At 35.6% G+C, this 18,192-nt stretch overlaps 1 protein-coding gene across 1 annotated transcript in view; it reads left to right on the top strand.

The window, feature by feature from the left end:
• Gipc2 (GIPC PDZ domain containing family member 2) overlaps nucleotides 1-18,192 on the top strand; it is a 95,763-nt gene that overhangs the window by 22,625 nt on the left and 54,946 nt on the right. The window contains exon 2 of the mRNA XM_026409999.2: nucleotides 10,446-10,631. Within this exon, the coding sequence (XP_026265784.1) occupies nucleotides 10,446-10,631 (186 nt within the window). The remainder of the gene's footprint in view (nucleotides 1-10,445; nucleotides 10,632-18,192) is intronic.

The raw sequence follows: 18,192 nt of genomic DNA on the forward strand, positions 1-18,192 counted from the left end.
AAAACAAATCTTAGAAATATAGTATATATATTGTATTGGAATAATAAGCATGAGAATTAAAATGTCTATGTTTATAATACAAAGAAATAAATGTAACCAGTCAGTTTTAAAATTTTTTAACTGGAAGAAATATGTTAAAAGTTTATTTACAGTGATTCAAATTAAACAGTGATATATTATTGCTGTTTTGATATTTGTGAAGCCATATAATATGTTTAACTTTTAGATTCCCTTTACAAATATATATATATATTTTGTACCAGGGATTGAACCCAGAGGTGCTCAATTACTAAACTACATCCCCATCCCTGTTTATTTTTTGAGAAAGGGTCTCACTAAATTGGTTAGGGCCTCACTAAGTTGCTGAGGCTGGTCTCAAACTTGAGATCCTCCTGCCTTAGTTTCCTGAGTTTCTGGGGTTATAGGTATGTACCACAGTGCCTGGTTACAAATAGCTTCTTTTGCAAGATGTCTTACTCTTTTTAGGTAGCAGGTGATTTATGAAATAAACACTTTATTTGACTCAATGTAGAGCATAAAACTATATAGTCTCTGCCTTCCAGAAGTTGTAAATTCAAAACTGAGTTTATATTTGCATTGCAGCTAGTGTCATGGTTTAGAAAAAGTCCCTAACCCTGTATTCTAGTTTTGAGTGCCATTAACTAGCTAGGTGGACTTAGACAGATCTCTTAATGGGTTCGAGTTGATTTTCTTGTCTGCATAGGGCATAGGGATACTTTCTTTAATGCCTGACTCATAAGAATTAGTTGATCTAGGCATTAGAAAGTAACAAGTGTCCTGGATGATGATCCTTAGATGTCAGAAAAGCACTTCAGGGAAAAGAGATTAAATTTGGACAACCAGTGTTGAAGTTCCACTTGCATTATGTGACCCTACACAACCATTTTCTCTAAGCCATTACGAGCTGTAAAAAAATAGGTAGGACTGGGTATATAGCTCAGTGGTAGAGTATGTGGTTATCATTCATGTGTGAAATCTGTGTTCAATCTACCCAGCACCAAAAAAAAGAAAAAAAATGGTACAAAGGTTGACCAGCCTTTATCTGAAATGCTTGGAACCAGAAGTGTTTTCGATTCCAGAATTCCATTTTTGTTTTTTGCATTTTGGAATATTTCCATATGCATAATAAAGTAGTTCCTTTGAGATTGGGACCCAGGTCTACCCACAAAATTCTTTTATATTTCATATACTCTGTACACACATAGACTGATGGTATTTCATACAGTTTTATGCAATTTTAAATATTTTTGTGAATGAAACTAAGTTTGTGTTGTGGACCATGTTAAGTTTGGCACCATGTTGGTACAACAAGAATTTTTGGATTTTCAAATATTTTGGATTTTGCATTTCAGACTAGGGATGTTCTGTGACCTAGAACTGTAAGGTTAAATGAAGTAAATGTGCAAGTAGCTGATTGCACACAAGTAATCATCATTTCTTTTACCTTAATAATTAATATTCTTTTTATCCTTGCAGAACTTCATCTCCCCATTTTTTGCTTTCACAGTAGTTTAGTGGAAGTGGGAACCAGTATTCAAAATGAAGTCTGTGAATATAATTGAAAAAGTTTGAGTTATAAAAGTTCCTTTATACAACACCTTTACCAAATATTTTGGTGTTGTGTAGCTTATGACACTCTAAGATTTTTGGAAGTATTTGAGTAATATAGTTCTTTACATGTGACATGGCTAGGGGTGATCTTGTCTCTTCAAGTTCTCAAGGTAAGTGAGTAATCTTCCCCACACCCAATAATTATTTCATTCTTAAATTCAAGTTGGTTTTAATTTCTACTGTTTTAAGGGCAATTACCTAGTTGGAGGAAAATAACATTTTTTTTCTCTTTGAGAAAGCATTTTTGAGGCTTAAATAATAAGAACAGCCCAGATAAAACCTTAGTCATTAACAAAGGAAACATAACCCAAGTGTTTTTTTTTTTTTATATGTAAAGATGTGATAATAGCTCCTGAGGAAAGTAAGGTCTAGTTAATATTATACTAGGCTTATTATTATGTAGTTTCTTTATTTTCTATAATGATTTTGACTGATATTTGTATAAAGCTTATTTGAGATAAAGTGTACAAAGGAAACTTCCTGGGAAGATTGAGATAAATGAAAGTCATCATATTAAAAATGTTTGCTAATGGGCTAGGGTTGTACCCAGTGGTAAAGCTCTTGCCTAGCATGTGCGAAGCCCTTGGTTTGATCCTTAGCACCACATAAAAATAAAGTAAAGGTATTATGTCCAACTACAACTAAAAAAAAAAAAATGTTTACTAGTACTGCCACTTTAGGCAGTTGTAAGGTAACTGTTCTGGTTACTTGTATTTATTTATTAAAAATATTTTTAGTTGTAGATTGACACAATACCTTTTATTTATTTATTTATTTTCATGTGGTGCTGAGGATTAAACCCAATGCCTCACACATGCCAGGCAGTGCTCTACAGCAGAGCCACAAGCCTAGCCCTAGTTACTTGTATTTAAAATCACATCCACGATTAACATTAATTCTAGCTGCACAAGCTCATATTTTTTTTTTTTTTTGCAGATATCTTTGGAAGATGTAGATTATTTAGCCAGCTCAGTTCCTGTTTAAGGAAAACATTAAACAAAAGAAATTTGGAAATGGACTTCCTGGAGTTTCAAAAATGATTTTGAGCCAGGAGTGGTGGTGCACACCTGTAATTCCAGTGGCTATTGAGGCTGAGGCAGGAGGATCACAGGTTTGAAGTCAGCCTCAGCAGCTTAGGGAGGCCCTAAGCAACTTAGCCAGACCTTGTCTAAAAAAAAAAAAAAAAAAAAATTCTGTGACTGGGAATGTGCATCAGCATCCCTGAATTCAATTCCCAGTACCAAAAAGAGAAAATACTGTCCATGAGTTGTCTTTCAACAAAAACGTTGAAGGAGGGCTGGGCCTCTAGCTCAGTGGCAGAGTGCTTGCCTAGCATGTGTGAGGCACCGCGTTTGATCCTCAGCACCACACAAAATTAAAAAAACAAATAAAATAAAGGCATGCTGTCCATCTACAACTATAAGAAAAAAAAGTTGAAGGATAATGGGTAATACAGTTTATGGGTAAAAATGGAATTTATCCTAGTTATGATATTAAAAAAGGAGAAAACTGTAATATCTTCAGCAAAAGTCATGCAATTTAAGCTCTCAAGCATATTATTATTCAGGAAGCAGGTGCTTATTACAGGAATAATGATAAAAACTTTCAGAGTTTATAAAATACTTTATATATATAGCTTTTATTGAATTTTTGTAACAATTCTGTGATGTAGCCCAAGCTTTACTAATGTCATGATTTACATGCGGATCCAGGAGGCCAAAAAACTTGTAACATACAGAATGGGGACTAGACCCAGCATCCTACCTCTTAATCCATCATTTTTGTCTCTTGCCTTTCCTTTTATATTTTTTCCTTTTATCAATCATTATAAGGACAAGATAATTCCTAAGAGATTGATTTATTTTACTGATATTTAAAATAAGGGGGAGGAACTGACTGTTAGAGGATATAGAATAAGACTATGAGTAGAATATGAGGTACTATAGATACCATAGTATCTCAGTGCATTAAAAGAAACACAATTTACCATGCGCTTTACAAAATTTTTTTAAAGGATAAAATGAGATAAATGGAGCTTTTAAATTGTGAAAAATTCTAAAGATACAACGAATTATTATCCTATCAGGAATCTTTTAGTTGAAAGCAACAGAAAATCCCACCTAGAAAACCTTAGTGAAATAATTGGCTTATGTGACTGAATATTCTGGGATAAGCCTGTACATCAGATGGTATGTTTTCAGCTGAAAGTAACAGAAAACTACCTACTCAACTGGCTAAAACAAGATAGTTTATTAGTTTGCATAAAAGAAAGTGAGTCATCAAGGATCTAGGCCTATTCCATTTCTTTGGTTTTCCATTTTTGGCTTTGGTTTCTTTCTCAGCCAACAATAAGATGGTGATGCCTCAATGGTAGTGAAAGTTTCTAGACCACTTCCAGATAAGGCAATATCCTCCGGGGTGGGGGGGAAGGGGTTGTCTCCTTTTTCTTTATATCTTAAGAGCAAAAGAACTTTCCAGAAGCTTTCTGGACGTCCTCTTCTCATGGCTTATAGGCTAGTATTGAGACATACATCTGTCTATTCCTAAATCACTACTTAGACTATCTGAAGGTTATGCCTGGAACAGGGGATGTGAATCCTTTTCCTCCTAAGATCATGGGAGGTATATATACTGAGGTTGTGTTATTATGGAAAAGAGTGGAACGCTGATTGTATTTAGGTATGATGAGAATCCAGAGGCTTTGTCCTCTCTGTCAGCTTTATCTCAGGCTCACTCCTCTGTAGTTTGTGAGCTGGAGTTGGGGAAGTGGAGGGAGCAGGGATGGAGAGGCATGGGAGGTGTGCCACCTTTTAATAGCTTCTGTGGAAAACAAAAGATTCTTTCTCCAGACACCCCAACAAATTTTTTCTTGAATCTTCCTGGACTAAATTGGATTATGACTTAATCAAGCCATTAAATGTATTAAGTTTAATCATGACTCAATCTCAATGGAATTAAGGGTGGGGTCACTCCCACTCAAACTTCCCTGTGGCTTAAATGGAGAAGTTGCCAGAGGAAAATCAAGTGGAAGGGGGAATGATTTTGTAAATATTGGTAACCAGTATAGTAATGACAATTCAAGGCCCTCCATCTTGTAACCCCAAGGGCAATAGCTTTCTACTTTTATTAATCTCTCTCTATATATATACATAAGAGAGTGATAGGCATGTGAAAGACAATAAGATAAAAATCCATGTCAACTAAAAGTTTACAAATTAGCATGTGGTAGCCCTATAAGAGTAGTATAAAATCTAATAGGTATGTAGAAGATGAAGAAAGAACATTATTCTAGGATAGTAGTGGATAGAATTAGTTTAGGCTTCATTGGGTGGGGAAGGTGTTGACAGACATACAGAAGTTGGGTTCAAGGTATGGCATTTTTGCCTGAGAAAATGATATGATCAGATATAAAGAAATGGGAAAACACAAAGTATAATATTGATAAAGACATGCAATTTTACAACTGATCTGTCTATATATGGTTAATGAATACTTTGTGGCTTACTAGTTTAAATTGAGAAAAGACATAAGAGTAAATACATACCAGATCTTAAAAGCCTAATAGAGGGGCTAAAGTGTAGAGCACTTGCCTTGCAAGTGTGAGGCACTGGGTTCAATCCTAGCACTACAAAAAATAAATAAATAAATAAATAAAGGCACTGAGTCTATATACAACTAAAAAAAAAAAGCCCTAATACAAAAATATAAACTATATTTATATGTTTAAATTATAATATTTTGGTTATGTTGGGTTATATAATTAAACTATAAATTAAATTAATTTCACTTATTTCTATTTACTTTGTTGTTCTTTATTTAAAAAAAAATTTATGGACCTTTATTTTATTTATTTATTTATATATGGTGCTGAGAATTGGACCCAGTGCCTCACATGTGCAAGGCAAGTGTTTCACCACTGAGCCATAACCCCAGCTCTTTTTCTTTATTTTTAAAAATTCTTTTTATTACTATTTTAAAAATTTTGAGACAGTATCTTGCTAAGTCACTGAGGGTCTTGTTAAATTACCAAGGCTGGCCTTGAACTTCAGCTCTTCTTGCCTCAGCCTCCCAAGTCACTGGGATGACAGGTGTGTACCACCACACCTGACTTTACTTTTTTAATGTGGTTATTAGAAAATGTAAAATTATGTGGCTAACATTATAATACTTTTGGGAAATACCACTCTAAAAAATGAAAAATCATGAAAAAGAATCCATTTTTTCTTATGAAAATAGGCAATGATGATGGTAAAGCACCTAATACAAATACCCCAGAATGTGTTGAGGATTTCATGAAAAACATAGAAGTTATTTATTATACATAATGGATCAGTCGTTTTCTTTATATTGCATGATACCTTGCCATGCATTTGCTTTCCTAATCTTTTTGAATTTAATTTATTTTCCAGAGTGTAAAAGATAAAAGGTATTGCATTTACTGCCTTTTATCTAACATATTTTTACTTTGGAAGCACACATTTCCTAGAGGAATGTTTTTACAACATTACCAACTCACTGTTTCTTTTCTTTTCTATCATGTTTCCTTCAGTTTTACTTATCTATCTATCTATTAATCTATCTATCTATTTATTTATTTTTGGTGTTGGAGATTGAGCCCAGGGCCTCATGCATGCTAAGTACGTACGAACTCTACCACTGAGCTACACCCCCAGCCCTTATGCTTCTTTTCAACAATAAACATTGACTCTTGTGTGTTAATTGGATAAAGTCACAATTTTCTCATCCACAAAATGAGGATAATAAAATCTAGTATGCAGGTGTGTCATGTTAGATGAGGTAAGTGAATATGCTATGTTAGACATTGTAGGAGAGAGAAGAATGACTAAGATCCCCCTCTCTCAGCAGAGTGAGAGTGACAAATATGTGTGTTAAACTGAGTGGACTTCAGAGAAGGTGACTCAGTCACTCAAAGGAGGCACTAGATTTTATATTACATGAGCAAAATGGAAAGAGTGATTATTAGGTTTGACTCCACCTGGGCAGTCACATAGGGGTGGAGTGGGTTGGTCAGACAGGCATTTTAGATTTTAAATACAGTAACTAGATGAGAGTTTACGAAAATTCATGGTATGTATTTTAGGTTCCTTTTGGTTTAAATATTTATGGATTTTATTATATTACATTTGGCTCTTTATTGCCTTACTGTACCTCAGTGGACCATCTACCAGCCTGGGAATTCCTCCTGTATAGGGATTATGATATTCATCTGTGTCCAGCACAGAACTTGGCAAAAACCAGGTGTTAAATGGGTATTTAATGGGTAGATGAATGATTAAAAACTGTGAAGTCTTTAAAAGATGGTGTAGCGCTATATTTTTTAGTTCAAAATACAGTATCTATGACGATGGTTTGAATTACTTTTCTTCTTCTTCTTCTTTTTTTTTTTTTTTTTTTGGTACTGGGGAATGAATCCAAGGGTGCTTTACCACTGAGTTACATCCTTGGTTCCTTTAATTTTTTATTTTGAGACGGAGACTCGCAAAATTGCCGAGGCTGGCCTTTAACTTTTTATCCTCCTGCTTTAGTCTCCCAAATTGCTGGGACCATTGTGCACCACTGTGCCTGGCAAATCCAGTTTTTTTTTTTTTGTTGTTGTTGTTGTTGTTTTGGTGCTGGGGATTGAACCCAGGCCTCATGCATGCAAGGCAGGTGTCTGCTGCTGAGGTGTATTCCCAGCCCTGTGTTTGAGTTTCTAGACTTTTGTCACATACTTAGAGATATCTCTGCTGAAAGATGTGCATATATATAGAGTGAGTGGTAGATTCTTATTCTCATGTGATGAACTGCTGATCAGAAGTCTTGGAGCTTTAGTTACCTGCTGCTCAAGGAGGGCTTTTACTTCACCTCTTAGTGGCCATCACATTTCTGTGAGTTTTCAATACAACTTCCCTTTGATCTCTGTTCAGTGAAGGATATAGCTGGCTCTACTTCTTTTATTTAAAAAAAAAAAAAAAAAGAAGAAGAAGCCTGCCTGCCAACTCTGGCTGCTTGGAAAGGAGTGTTATTCTGCAGGGGAGGAAGCATAATGGCAAAGGGTTCTATCTACAGGAAATCCAATGTTTGCTCTGCAGAGAGACATGTGATAAATTGAAAGAAAGGAAGTGGCTTAGTAACTAGAAGGTCAGTTTGTGTGAGATTTCCTTTTTTGGGTTTCCTCCTATCCTGTTTATATTATCATTATGTTTTAATCTTTTATTTCCTATTTAACTGTGAAGTTGCTTTCATGTTAGGGGTGTTTGAGATATGCTTTGAATATGATTGACAGATTCACTGAAAAAAAGCACAAGGAGAGAACTGTTTGTTATTTCTTCCCATGATTTTGAGAAAGGAGTTCAGAAAAGCTGTGAATAATCCCTTTCCCCTCCAACCACTTAAATTGGTTTTTGTCAATGGACTGATTATGTCATTGATTTTACAATTACAAAAAGAAGCCATTCTTGGCTTACCTAACTTTTTACCCGCTGGGAATATTACAGTTTTTACAGTAGAGGATATAGTAAAAACCTATTGGGCACAAGGCTGAATGTATTTTACCCATTCTAGGAACACAGAGAGTTAAATGAAAGGTTCTGGAAAGACCAGGGTGTAAAGAGGAAAGGGTGGGGCATTAGTTTTTCCCTTAGGCATTCACTGTTGTATGTGCAGGGGTCTTTTTCTTGCCTAATTCCTTTGTTGACCTTGTAAACTTTTAATTGTGTAGCAGAGAAAGCTTTGTTTTATGAAGCTCTTCTAAATTAGGCACAATTATTACTATTATGTTTTGGGTATGGGGGATTGAACCCAGCACACTTTTACTACTGAGCTATATCCCTATCCTTTTTATTTGTTTATTTTTTTTTCTATTTTGAGAAAGGATCTTGCTAAATTGCCAAGGCTGGACTCAAACTTGAGATCCTCCTCTTGCCTCAGCTGCCTAAATTGCTGGAATGCCTGGCTAAATGCCACCACACCTGGCTAAATCAGACACATTTTGACATGGCCTAAAAAGTCATTTGATACATAGTAATTGCCCCCTGATTTTGAACTTCATGAGGATTATGGAGGTGTTAAGGCTTAGGGTTCTGGTGAGAACTAGGAATGGTGCAAAACTCAGGGATACAGGGGGAGTTGAGAGTTGAGGGCTGGAGCGAAGCTTTGGGATGAAGGTGCTGATCTGGGTGTGGTCTTGTAACAGTGGGCCACTTTATTATCTGAATTTAGTCCTTGTTGCTCTGCCACTTCTTATTTTTAAGACGACGTGTTTCTTTCTCTTCCTCTCACCCTCCCTGTTCCTAATCACCCCCTCATCCTAATCTCAGGGGAAACAGAATTATCATTTCTCTCTATCAAGGGAAGGGTTATCTGTCCTTGAGCACACACCCATCACAGGAACAAAGTAATTCATGCTTGAGGATGGCACCAGAAGATATAAGAAATGACTGTCTTTAAATGAACAAGTGAATTACAACTCTAGACAGAAAATGTAGCCTTTGAATCATCTTTTAAAAACAAGTCTGTTCCCGATGATGGGGAGAATCACAGCCTCTAGGACAGGAGTCCCCTGCTTTTCTCCTTTGCTCTCAAAGCAGTACAACTTCTTTTTTCTTTTTCAAAACCTTGTCTTCATTATTGGATTGGCATGGGGATGACGACTGAGATTTTGCCAACAGTGACACATTAAACCAGTGACAAATTCTCAGCCTTTCCTCTCTTCCATAATTTTGTATTTGGACCCCCAAATTACCCAGATTATGGTTAACAAACTTAAAAGTGGCACAGCATATTTTAGTAAAATAAGTCATATTTCTGAAGGAAAATGAAGTCCAATAGATATTTGCCAAACATAAGGAGGTTCTTTAAAGTGTTCACGCAATTTTCTGTTAAGCTACTTTTTTGGTTACCTTTTTACTATCCTGTGAATTTGGATAAATTGCTTTAACTCCTCCAAACCTCAGTCCTCCTTTTTAAAGTTAAGGGATTGGATTTTTCAGTCTTTAAGTTTTAATTTAGCCCTAAAACATTTCTACTTTTTTACACCTCATTCACTAATGAATTTTTTTTTTTTTTTTTTGGTACTGGGGGTTGAACCCAGTGACATGTTGCCACTTAGCTTCATCTCCAGCTTTTTTTTATTTTTTATTTTGAGACAGAGTGTTACTAAGTTGCTTATGGCCTCACTGAGTTGCTGAGGCTGGTTTTGAACTTGGAATCCTCCTGACTCAGCCTCCTGAGTTGCTGGGATTACAGGTGGTACACCACTATGCCTAGCCATGAATTTTTTTTTTTAGCATTGTAATGCAAGATAAATAAAAAATTTCTTTTAAAAAAATATATTTACCAGTTTTCACATGCGGGTTTGCCTGTATTTTCATTGCCATGTGTGTATCATGCAGAGTATGCATTATGCAGATCTTTGGGAATATAGTCTTTTCAATCTTGTAAGTAGCAGATCTTATAGTTGAAGACACTTTGAAGGTGGAGAGTCTCACCTCGAATCCTTGGCTTTGAAAAGTACTGACTTTGTGACTTTAAGCAACCTAGCTTTCTAAGCCTTAATTTCCTGTTTGTGATATGGAAATAACACGGTACTTTATAAAGCTACTGTCAGGCCTATGGGAAATGGTACATGTTACCTAATGTCTTTATATGAAAATGAGTTTCCGATTTTGTCCAGCCAACATACAAACATGTTTTATGTGTGGACTTAGACATCATAAATTTAGTACTATTTCACTTAATGTTTATCAAATAAGTTGATGACCAGAACATTTTTCTAATAGAAACTAACTTAATATATTTCTTTCTCTTTGTAGATCTTATATTGTACTTTAAACACACCTAAAATTGACATGGAAAAACTCCTTGGAGGGCAATTAGGTCTTGAAGATTTTATATTTGCCCATGTGAAAGGACTAAAAAAAGAAGTGAATGTATATAAATCTGAGGATTCACTTGGACTCACCATTACAGATAATGGTGTTGGCTATGCTTTTATCAAGGTAAGTTAAAAAGCAAACCAAAACAGTGTGACCTAATTGAAGTTAACATTTAAGAAAAATCTACCAGGTCAATGACAGTTAGAAATGATCTTCAGAGTGAGCGGCAGCTCAGCAGGCATGCATGAACTGGTAACGTTAGTTTTACTTTCATTTAAAAAAAAAGTTCAAAGACATCATTTTTTGTTTACCCTTTATTTGAATTTCTTCCCTTTGGTTTAAACTTCCTCTAGAATATAGAACTTACTGAAAAAGAAAGACTGTTCCTGGTGCCTATTCATTATCCATGTAAGTTTTTCCAGGTTTGTAGCTCTAAAATCGGATGACATCCATGCTGACATCCAGTGATGAGGGTTACTTTTAACTGCACAGATTTTCAGATATCTTATTTACTTCTTTAAAATTGCTCTTCAAAATTACACAAAAGGTATAATTTCTCTGTTTAAATACAAAGTAATATAGAGAGACAAAGGCAAGAGAAAGAAGTTTGAAATGGTACAAAATTTTTACGAACTCGGGAGTAGTAAAAAGGTAGATGCCTCTTTAAAATAGTTCTGTTGTAATGAGGACAGTTGTCACCTGACATCTGTGGGGAGATTGGTTCCAGGACCCTCTGGGGATGCTGAAATCTTCAGACGCTTACATCTTGCATATGGTATTTGCATATAACCTATGGACATCCTCCTACATACTTTCAATCATCTGTAGATTACTTATAATTCTTATAAAATTAAATGTTATGTAAATTGTTGTTGTATTGTTTGGGGAATAATTACAAGTAAAAAAATCTGTACTTGGTCAAGACAGAAGCAATTTTTTTTTTCTTTTGAAATGGTTTCTTGCTATGTTGCCCAGTCTAGCTATGAAATTCTGGGATCAGGTGATCCTCCTATCTCGGAGTAACCATTAATTGTAATAATAACAGCTGACTTATATCAAATGCTTACCATGTAATAGGCACTTGGCATACATTTTTTTATTTAGTTATCACAACAATTCTATTTGTTGATATTATGTTTTTTCTTTTTTATTTACTTTTATGTTGAGGTGTAAGAACTTTTTTCTTTTTCTTTCTTTCTTTTTGTTTTTTTTTGGTACCAGTAGTTATAGTACCAGTAGTTACATATAAGTGTAATACAGGATTGAAGCCTGGGGCACTTAACTGCTGAGTCACATCCCCAGCCCTTTTTATTTTTTATTTTCAGACAGGATCTCAATAAGTTGCTTAGGGCCTTGCTAAATTTCTGAGGCTGGCCTTGAACTTGCAATCCTTTGGCCTCAGCCTCCTGAGTTGCTGGGATGACAGGCATGTGCCACAGCACCTGGCTGAGATGTAACAAATTTTTAATGTACAGCTTTAATGAATGTTTACATCATAACACTTGTGTACCTATCACACAGATCAATGGAAATTGTATTTCTACTGCACTGAAGCCTTTCTGTGCTCCTTCTCAGTAAATACTCTCCTCTCCACCCCTTTGGGGAGAGTTGTAGCCACTCTTTTGACTTCTGTCACTATTTGCTTCTTGAAGTTTATATACTCTATTTTTTCTGACTTCTTTTGTTCAACGTGATGTCTGTGAGATTTGTCCACAGGAAGGTAATATTAGCAACTCTTATCTTGCAGATATAAAAATAGGATCAGGAAAGTTAAAGTAACTTGCCCAAAGTTGTACAGCTGGAAAAATTCAGGATATGAATCCCAAGAAGCCTCACAGTGGGCCTGGAATTTCTGTGCACTGAGCTAAGAATTAGTGGTAGGCTGCATGCAGCACAGCATGTTGCATGTCTTTATTTTGTCCAAATCTTGATTTGCTGATGCATTGTCATCATTAAAGAAATAGTCTTAGGAAAGTTATCTTCCTAACTAAATGGTGCTTCAACTACCCACTTGATAGAATGGCTATTTTTAGCTCTGCAAAAGATATGACTGTGCTGAAGGTTGAGTGGGTGACCAAATGGAAAATCTGTGAGTTGGGAAAGTCATGTGGGATTATCCAAGGGAAGATCAGGACATGAGGCATATGCAGCAGTGACTTTCTAATGTCAGCAGAGAAGGGCTTGGAAGTTTTGCAAACATGTGTGGATTTTTTACATGTTAGTCTCTGACGTTTGTAGCTCACATTTCTTTCTTTCTTCTTTTTTTTTTAATGCCTTGTCTAACATGTGCCTGCCTTAGAGTACTATCATTAACCCTGTGGAGACCAAGAACCTGGTAGCAAAGGAGAAAGTGGAACACAATCCAAATAGCAAACATGGAGTTTACTTTAAAAGAGAGATTCATATCATATTGGGTACTTAGTTTATAAAAATTTTAAAAATGGGATCATTTCAAACATACAAAAACAGCATAAACATATAAAGAACTCTTGTATATCATTTACCTAAATATCCAATTTCTACATTTGCTTTATTTTCTGTTATATACATTTGTGTGTGTGTGTTAGTATGTATATGTGTGTGTATATATGTACACATATATATGTAGTACTTGGGATATATAATATGTATGTATGTCTCTTAGTACTTGGGGTATAATTACTAAGCACAAGGATATTCTTTATATCTAACTATAGTGCAATTATAAAATTTTAAAATCTAACATTTATAAAATACTTTAAAACTAAGCTGTAGTGTACATTTTAGCTTCAACAGTTTTCCTAATAGTGTCCATTTCCCCTAGTACAGGTTTAATCTAGGGTCATGATTTTCATTTGTTATGTATTTTTAGTCTTTTAAAAATTATTATAATTATTAACATAGTAATTGTACAAATTAGTGGGAATTACTGTGACATTCCATACATGTATATGTTAAACTCTGATAATGTCCTCCCCGCTTCTCCTACCCTACCCCAACTCCCTTCCTGGACTTTCATAGTCCTACTTTCAGGTCATCTATTTTTCATTTCTACATATGAGAGATAATGTGATATTTGTCTTTTTATGTGAGTATAGCTTATTTCACTTAATCATGATGTCTTCTAGTTCCACCCATTTTCCTGAAAGTGGCAGGATTTTATTTTTCTTTATGACTGAATATTACTCCATTGTGTCTGTGTATTGTTTTTTTTAATCTATTCATCTGTTGATGGGCACCTAGGCTAATTCCATCTTTTGGCTATTTTGAATTGTGCCACAATAGACATGGTGTGAAGTTATTTCTTTTGTATGCTGACTTGATTTCCTTTGGTTATATACCCAGGACTGGGATAGCTATGTCATTACATTTTGATTAAGAGTGCATTGAGTCTGGAGATCACTTTTGGGTGGTATGGCCATTTTATCAATATTAATTTTCTCAATCCATGAACATGGGAAATCTTTTCTGCTTCTAGTGTGTTCTTAATTTCTTTCTTCATTGTTTTGCATTTTCATTGTAAAGGTATTTCACATACTTGCTTAGGTTTGTTCCTAGCTGTCTTATTTGTCTTCTGGCTATTATGAATCAGATTGCTTTCCTGATTTCTTTCTCAGTGAGTTCATTATTGGTGTATAGAAAAGCTACTGATTTTTATATGTTGATTTTGAATCCTGGTACTTACATGTGTTTACCAGCTCTAATAGTCTTTTGATGGAATCTTTAGGATTTTCTATGTACTGAGTCATGTCTGTAAACAGGGGTTATTTGACTTCCTCCTTTCCAGTTTGTATGCCTTTTATTTCTTTCTATTGCCTGATTTCTCTGGTTAGCACTTCTAATACTATACTGAATAGGAGTGATGAGAGTGGACAACCTTGTCTTATTTCTGATGTCTTAGGGGAAATACTTTGTTTTTTTCCCAGGGTATGGTTTGAATCTGAAATGTCCCCCAGAGTTTCCTGTTGAAAGCATGATCCCCAACATCAGGACTCAGAGATGAGGCTTTTAGGCAAAGATTGGATCATGAGGATTGTAACCTCATCAGTGGATTAATCCATTTGATGGATTATCCATTAATAGCTGAATATATAATAAATATTAATTGATTGACAGCTGACTAAAGGGAAGTTGGACCTAGTTGGAGGAAGTATGTCACTGATGCTTGCTGTGGTTTATCTTTTCTCTCACTCCTTCCTTTCTTTTTTTTTTTTCAAAAACCTATGTTTATTCAAGCATTTATAATTGCCAGTATATGAAGTTGACCCAGGTGTCCATCAACAATGAATGGATAAACAATATAGGGCATATGTATGCAGTGGAGTACTACTCATGTTAAAAAGAGAAGGTAAATTTGGTATTGGAGACAATATGGATGAATCTGAAGAACATTATACTAAGTCACATAAAACTGTACTGAAATGTTAAATTATCTATTATTCTGCTTAAGTTGAAGTGGTAATAGTAGGCAAATGCATAGAAGCAGAGGATATATTACTGGCTGCCAGGAACTCGTGGTTAGAGGAAATAGAGAGTTACATAAAAAGAATAAATTCTGAGCCGGGCACAGTGGCATATGCCTAGAATCCCAGCAGCTCAGGAGGCTGAGACAGGAGGATTGTGAGTTCAAATCCAGCTTCAGCAATGGTGAGGCACTAAGCAAATCAGTGAGACTCTGTCTCCAAATAAAAAAGGGCTGGGAATATGATATGGCTCAGTGGTCAAGTGCCCCTGAGTCCAATCCCTGGTACAAAAAAAAAAAAAAAAAGGAAAAGAAAAAAGAAAAAGAATTCTGGACATATATTATAAAACATTTCACCTATGTAAGCAAAATGATATTATCCACTTCCACTTATCTAGTTGTTAAAAGAGTAAATCTCCTAATGTGAGGATTCTTACCACAGAACAAACATATACACATGCAAAAGTAAAAACAAAATAAAAAAAATAACAAAATACAAAAGGAAATTTTCTTTTTTCTTTTTTTTTTTTGACAAAAGAAGTTTATTAACTTCAGCTGAATGGTAAAATAATAAGGATTTTTTTTTTATTGTTGGTCATTCAAAACATTACATAGTTCTTAATACATCATATTTCACAGTTTGATTCAAGTGGGTTATGAACTCCCAATTTTACCCCGTATACAGATTGCTGTATCACATCAGTTACCCGTCCATTGATTGACATATTGCCTTTCTAGTGTCTGATGTATTCTGCTGTCTGTCCTATTCTCTACTATCCCCCCTCCCCTCCCCTCCCCTCCCCTCCCCTTTTCTCTCTCTACCCCTTCTACTGTAAATCATTTCTTCCATTTGTATTATCTTGTCTTACCCCTCCTTTCCTCTTATATGTCATTTTGTATAACCCTGAGGATCGCCTTCCATTACCATGCGATTTCCCTTCTTACTTCCTTTCCCTCCCACCTCTCAACCCTGTTAATGTAAATCTTCGTCTCAAGCTCTTCGTCCCTACCCTGTCCTTGTTTACTCCCCTTGTATCAAAGGAGTCATTTGGTATTTGTTTTTTAAAGATTGACTAGCTTCACTTAGCATAATCTGCTCTAATGCCATCCATTTCCCTCCAAATTCTATGATTTTGTCATTTTTTAATACAGAGTAGTACTCCATTGTGTATAAATGCCACATTTTTTAATCCATTCATCTATTGAAGGGCATCTAGGCTGATTCCACAATCTTGCTATTGTGAATTGTGCTGCTATGAACATCGATGTAGCAGTGTCCCTGTAGCATGCTCTTATTAGGTCTTTGGGGAATAGACCGAGAAGGGGAATAGCTGGGTCAAATGGTGGATCCATTCCCAGCTTTCCAAGAAATCTCCATACTGCTTTCCAAATTGGCTGCACCAATTTGCAGTCCCACCAGCAATGAACAAGAGTGCCCTTTTCCCCGCATCCTCTCCAGCACTTATTGTTGTTTGACTTCCTAATGGCTGCCAATCTTACTGGAGTGAGATGGTATCTTAGGGTGGTTTTGATTTGCATTTCTCTGACTGCTAGTGATGGTGAGCATTTTTTCATGTACTTATTGATTGATTGTATGTCCTCATCTGAGAAGTGTCTGTTCAGGTCCTTTGCCCATTTATTGATTGGGTTATTTGTTATCTTATTGTCTAATTTTTTGAGTTCTTTATATATTCTGGTTATTAGGGCTCTATCTGAAGTGTGTGGAGTAAAGATTTGTTCCCAGGATGTAGGCTCCCTGTTTATCTCTCTTATTGTTTCTTTTGCTGAGAAAAAACTTTTTAGTTTGAGTAAGTCCCATTTGTTGATTCTGGTTGTTAACTCTTGCGCTATGGGTGTCCTATTGAGGAATTTGGAGCCCGACCCCACAGTATGTAGATCATAGCCAACTTTTTCTTCTATCAGATGCCGTGTCTCTGATTTAATATCAAGCTCCTTGATCCATTTTGAGTTAACTTTTGTGCATGGCGAGAGATAGGGATTCAGATTCATTTTGATGCAGATGGATTTCCAGTTTTCCCAGCACCATTTGTTGAAGATGCTATCCTTCCTCCATTGCATGCTTTTAGCCCCTTTATCAAATATAAGATAGTTGTAGTTTTGTGGATTGGTTACTGTGTCCTCTATTCTGTACCATTGGTCCACCCGCCTGTTTTGGTACCAGTACCATGCTGTTTTTGTTACTATTGCTCTGTAGTATAGTTTGAAGTCTGGTATCGCTATACCGCCTGATTCACACTTCCTGCTTAGTATTGTTTTTGCTATTCTGGGTCTTTTATTATTCCATATGAATTTCATGATTCTTTTATCTATTTCTACAAGAAATGCTGTTGGGATTTTGATTGGCATTGCATTGAACTTATAGAGAACTTTTGGTAATATCGCCATTTTGATGATGTTAGTTCTGCCTATCCATGAGCAGGGTATATTTTTCCATCTTCTAAGGTCTTCTTCTATATCTTTAAGGTTCTGTAATTTTCATTGTATAAATCTTTCATCTCTTTTGTTAGGTTGATTCCCAAGTATTTTATTTTTTTTGGGGATATTGTGAATGGAGTAGTTGTCCTCATTTCCGTTTCAGAGGGTTTGTCGCTGATATACAGGAATGCCTTTGATTTATGCGTGTTGATCTTATATCCTGCCACTTTGCTGAATTCATTTATTAGCTCTAATAGCTTCTTTGTAGACCCTTTTGGGTCTGCTAGGTATAGAATCATATCATCTGCAAATAGTGATAATTTAAGTTCTTCTTTTCCTATTTTTATGCCTTTAATTTCTTTCGTCTGCCTAATTGCTCTGGCCAGTGTTTCGAGGACTATGTTGAACAGAAGTGGTGAGAGAGGGCATCCCTGTCTTGTACCAGATCTTAGAGGGAATGCCTTCAATTTTTCTCCATTCAGAATGATGCTGGCCTGTGGCTTATCATAGATTGCTTTTACAATGTTGAGGTATGATCCAGTTATCCCTAATTTTTCTAGAGTTTTGAACATAAAGGGATGCTGTACTTTGTCGAATGCTTTTTCTGCATCTATCGAGATGATCATATGGTTCTTATTTTTAAGTCTATTGATGTGGTGAATAACATTAATTGATTTCCGTATATTGAACCAGCCTTGCATCCCATGGATGAATCCTACTTGATCATGGTGTATTATTTTTTTGATATGTATTTGAATCCCATTCGCCAGAATTTTATTGAGGATTTTTGCGTCAAGGTTCATTAGA

Source organism: Urocitellus parryii, chromosome 11, assembly GCF_045843805.1.
Source record: "Urocitellus parryii isolate mUroPar1 chromosome 11, mUroPar1.hap1, whole genome shotgun sequence".
Classification (NCBI taxonomy): domain Eukaryota; kingdom Metazoa; phylum Chordata; class Mammalia; order Rodentia; family Sciuridae; genus Urocitellus; species Urocitellus parryii.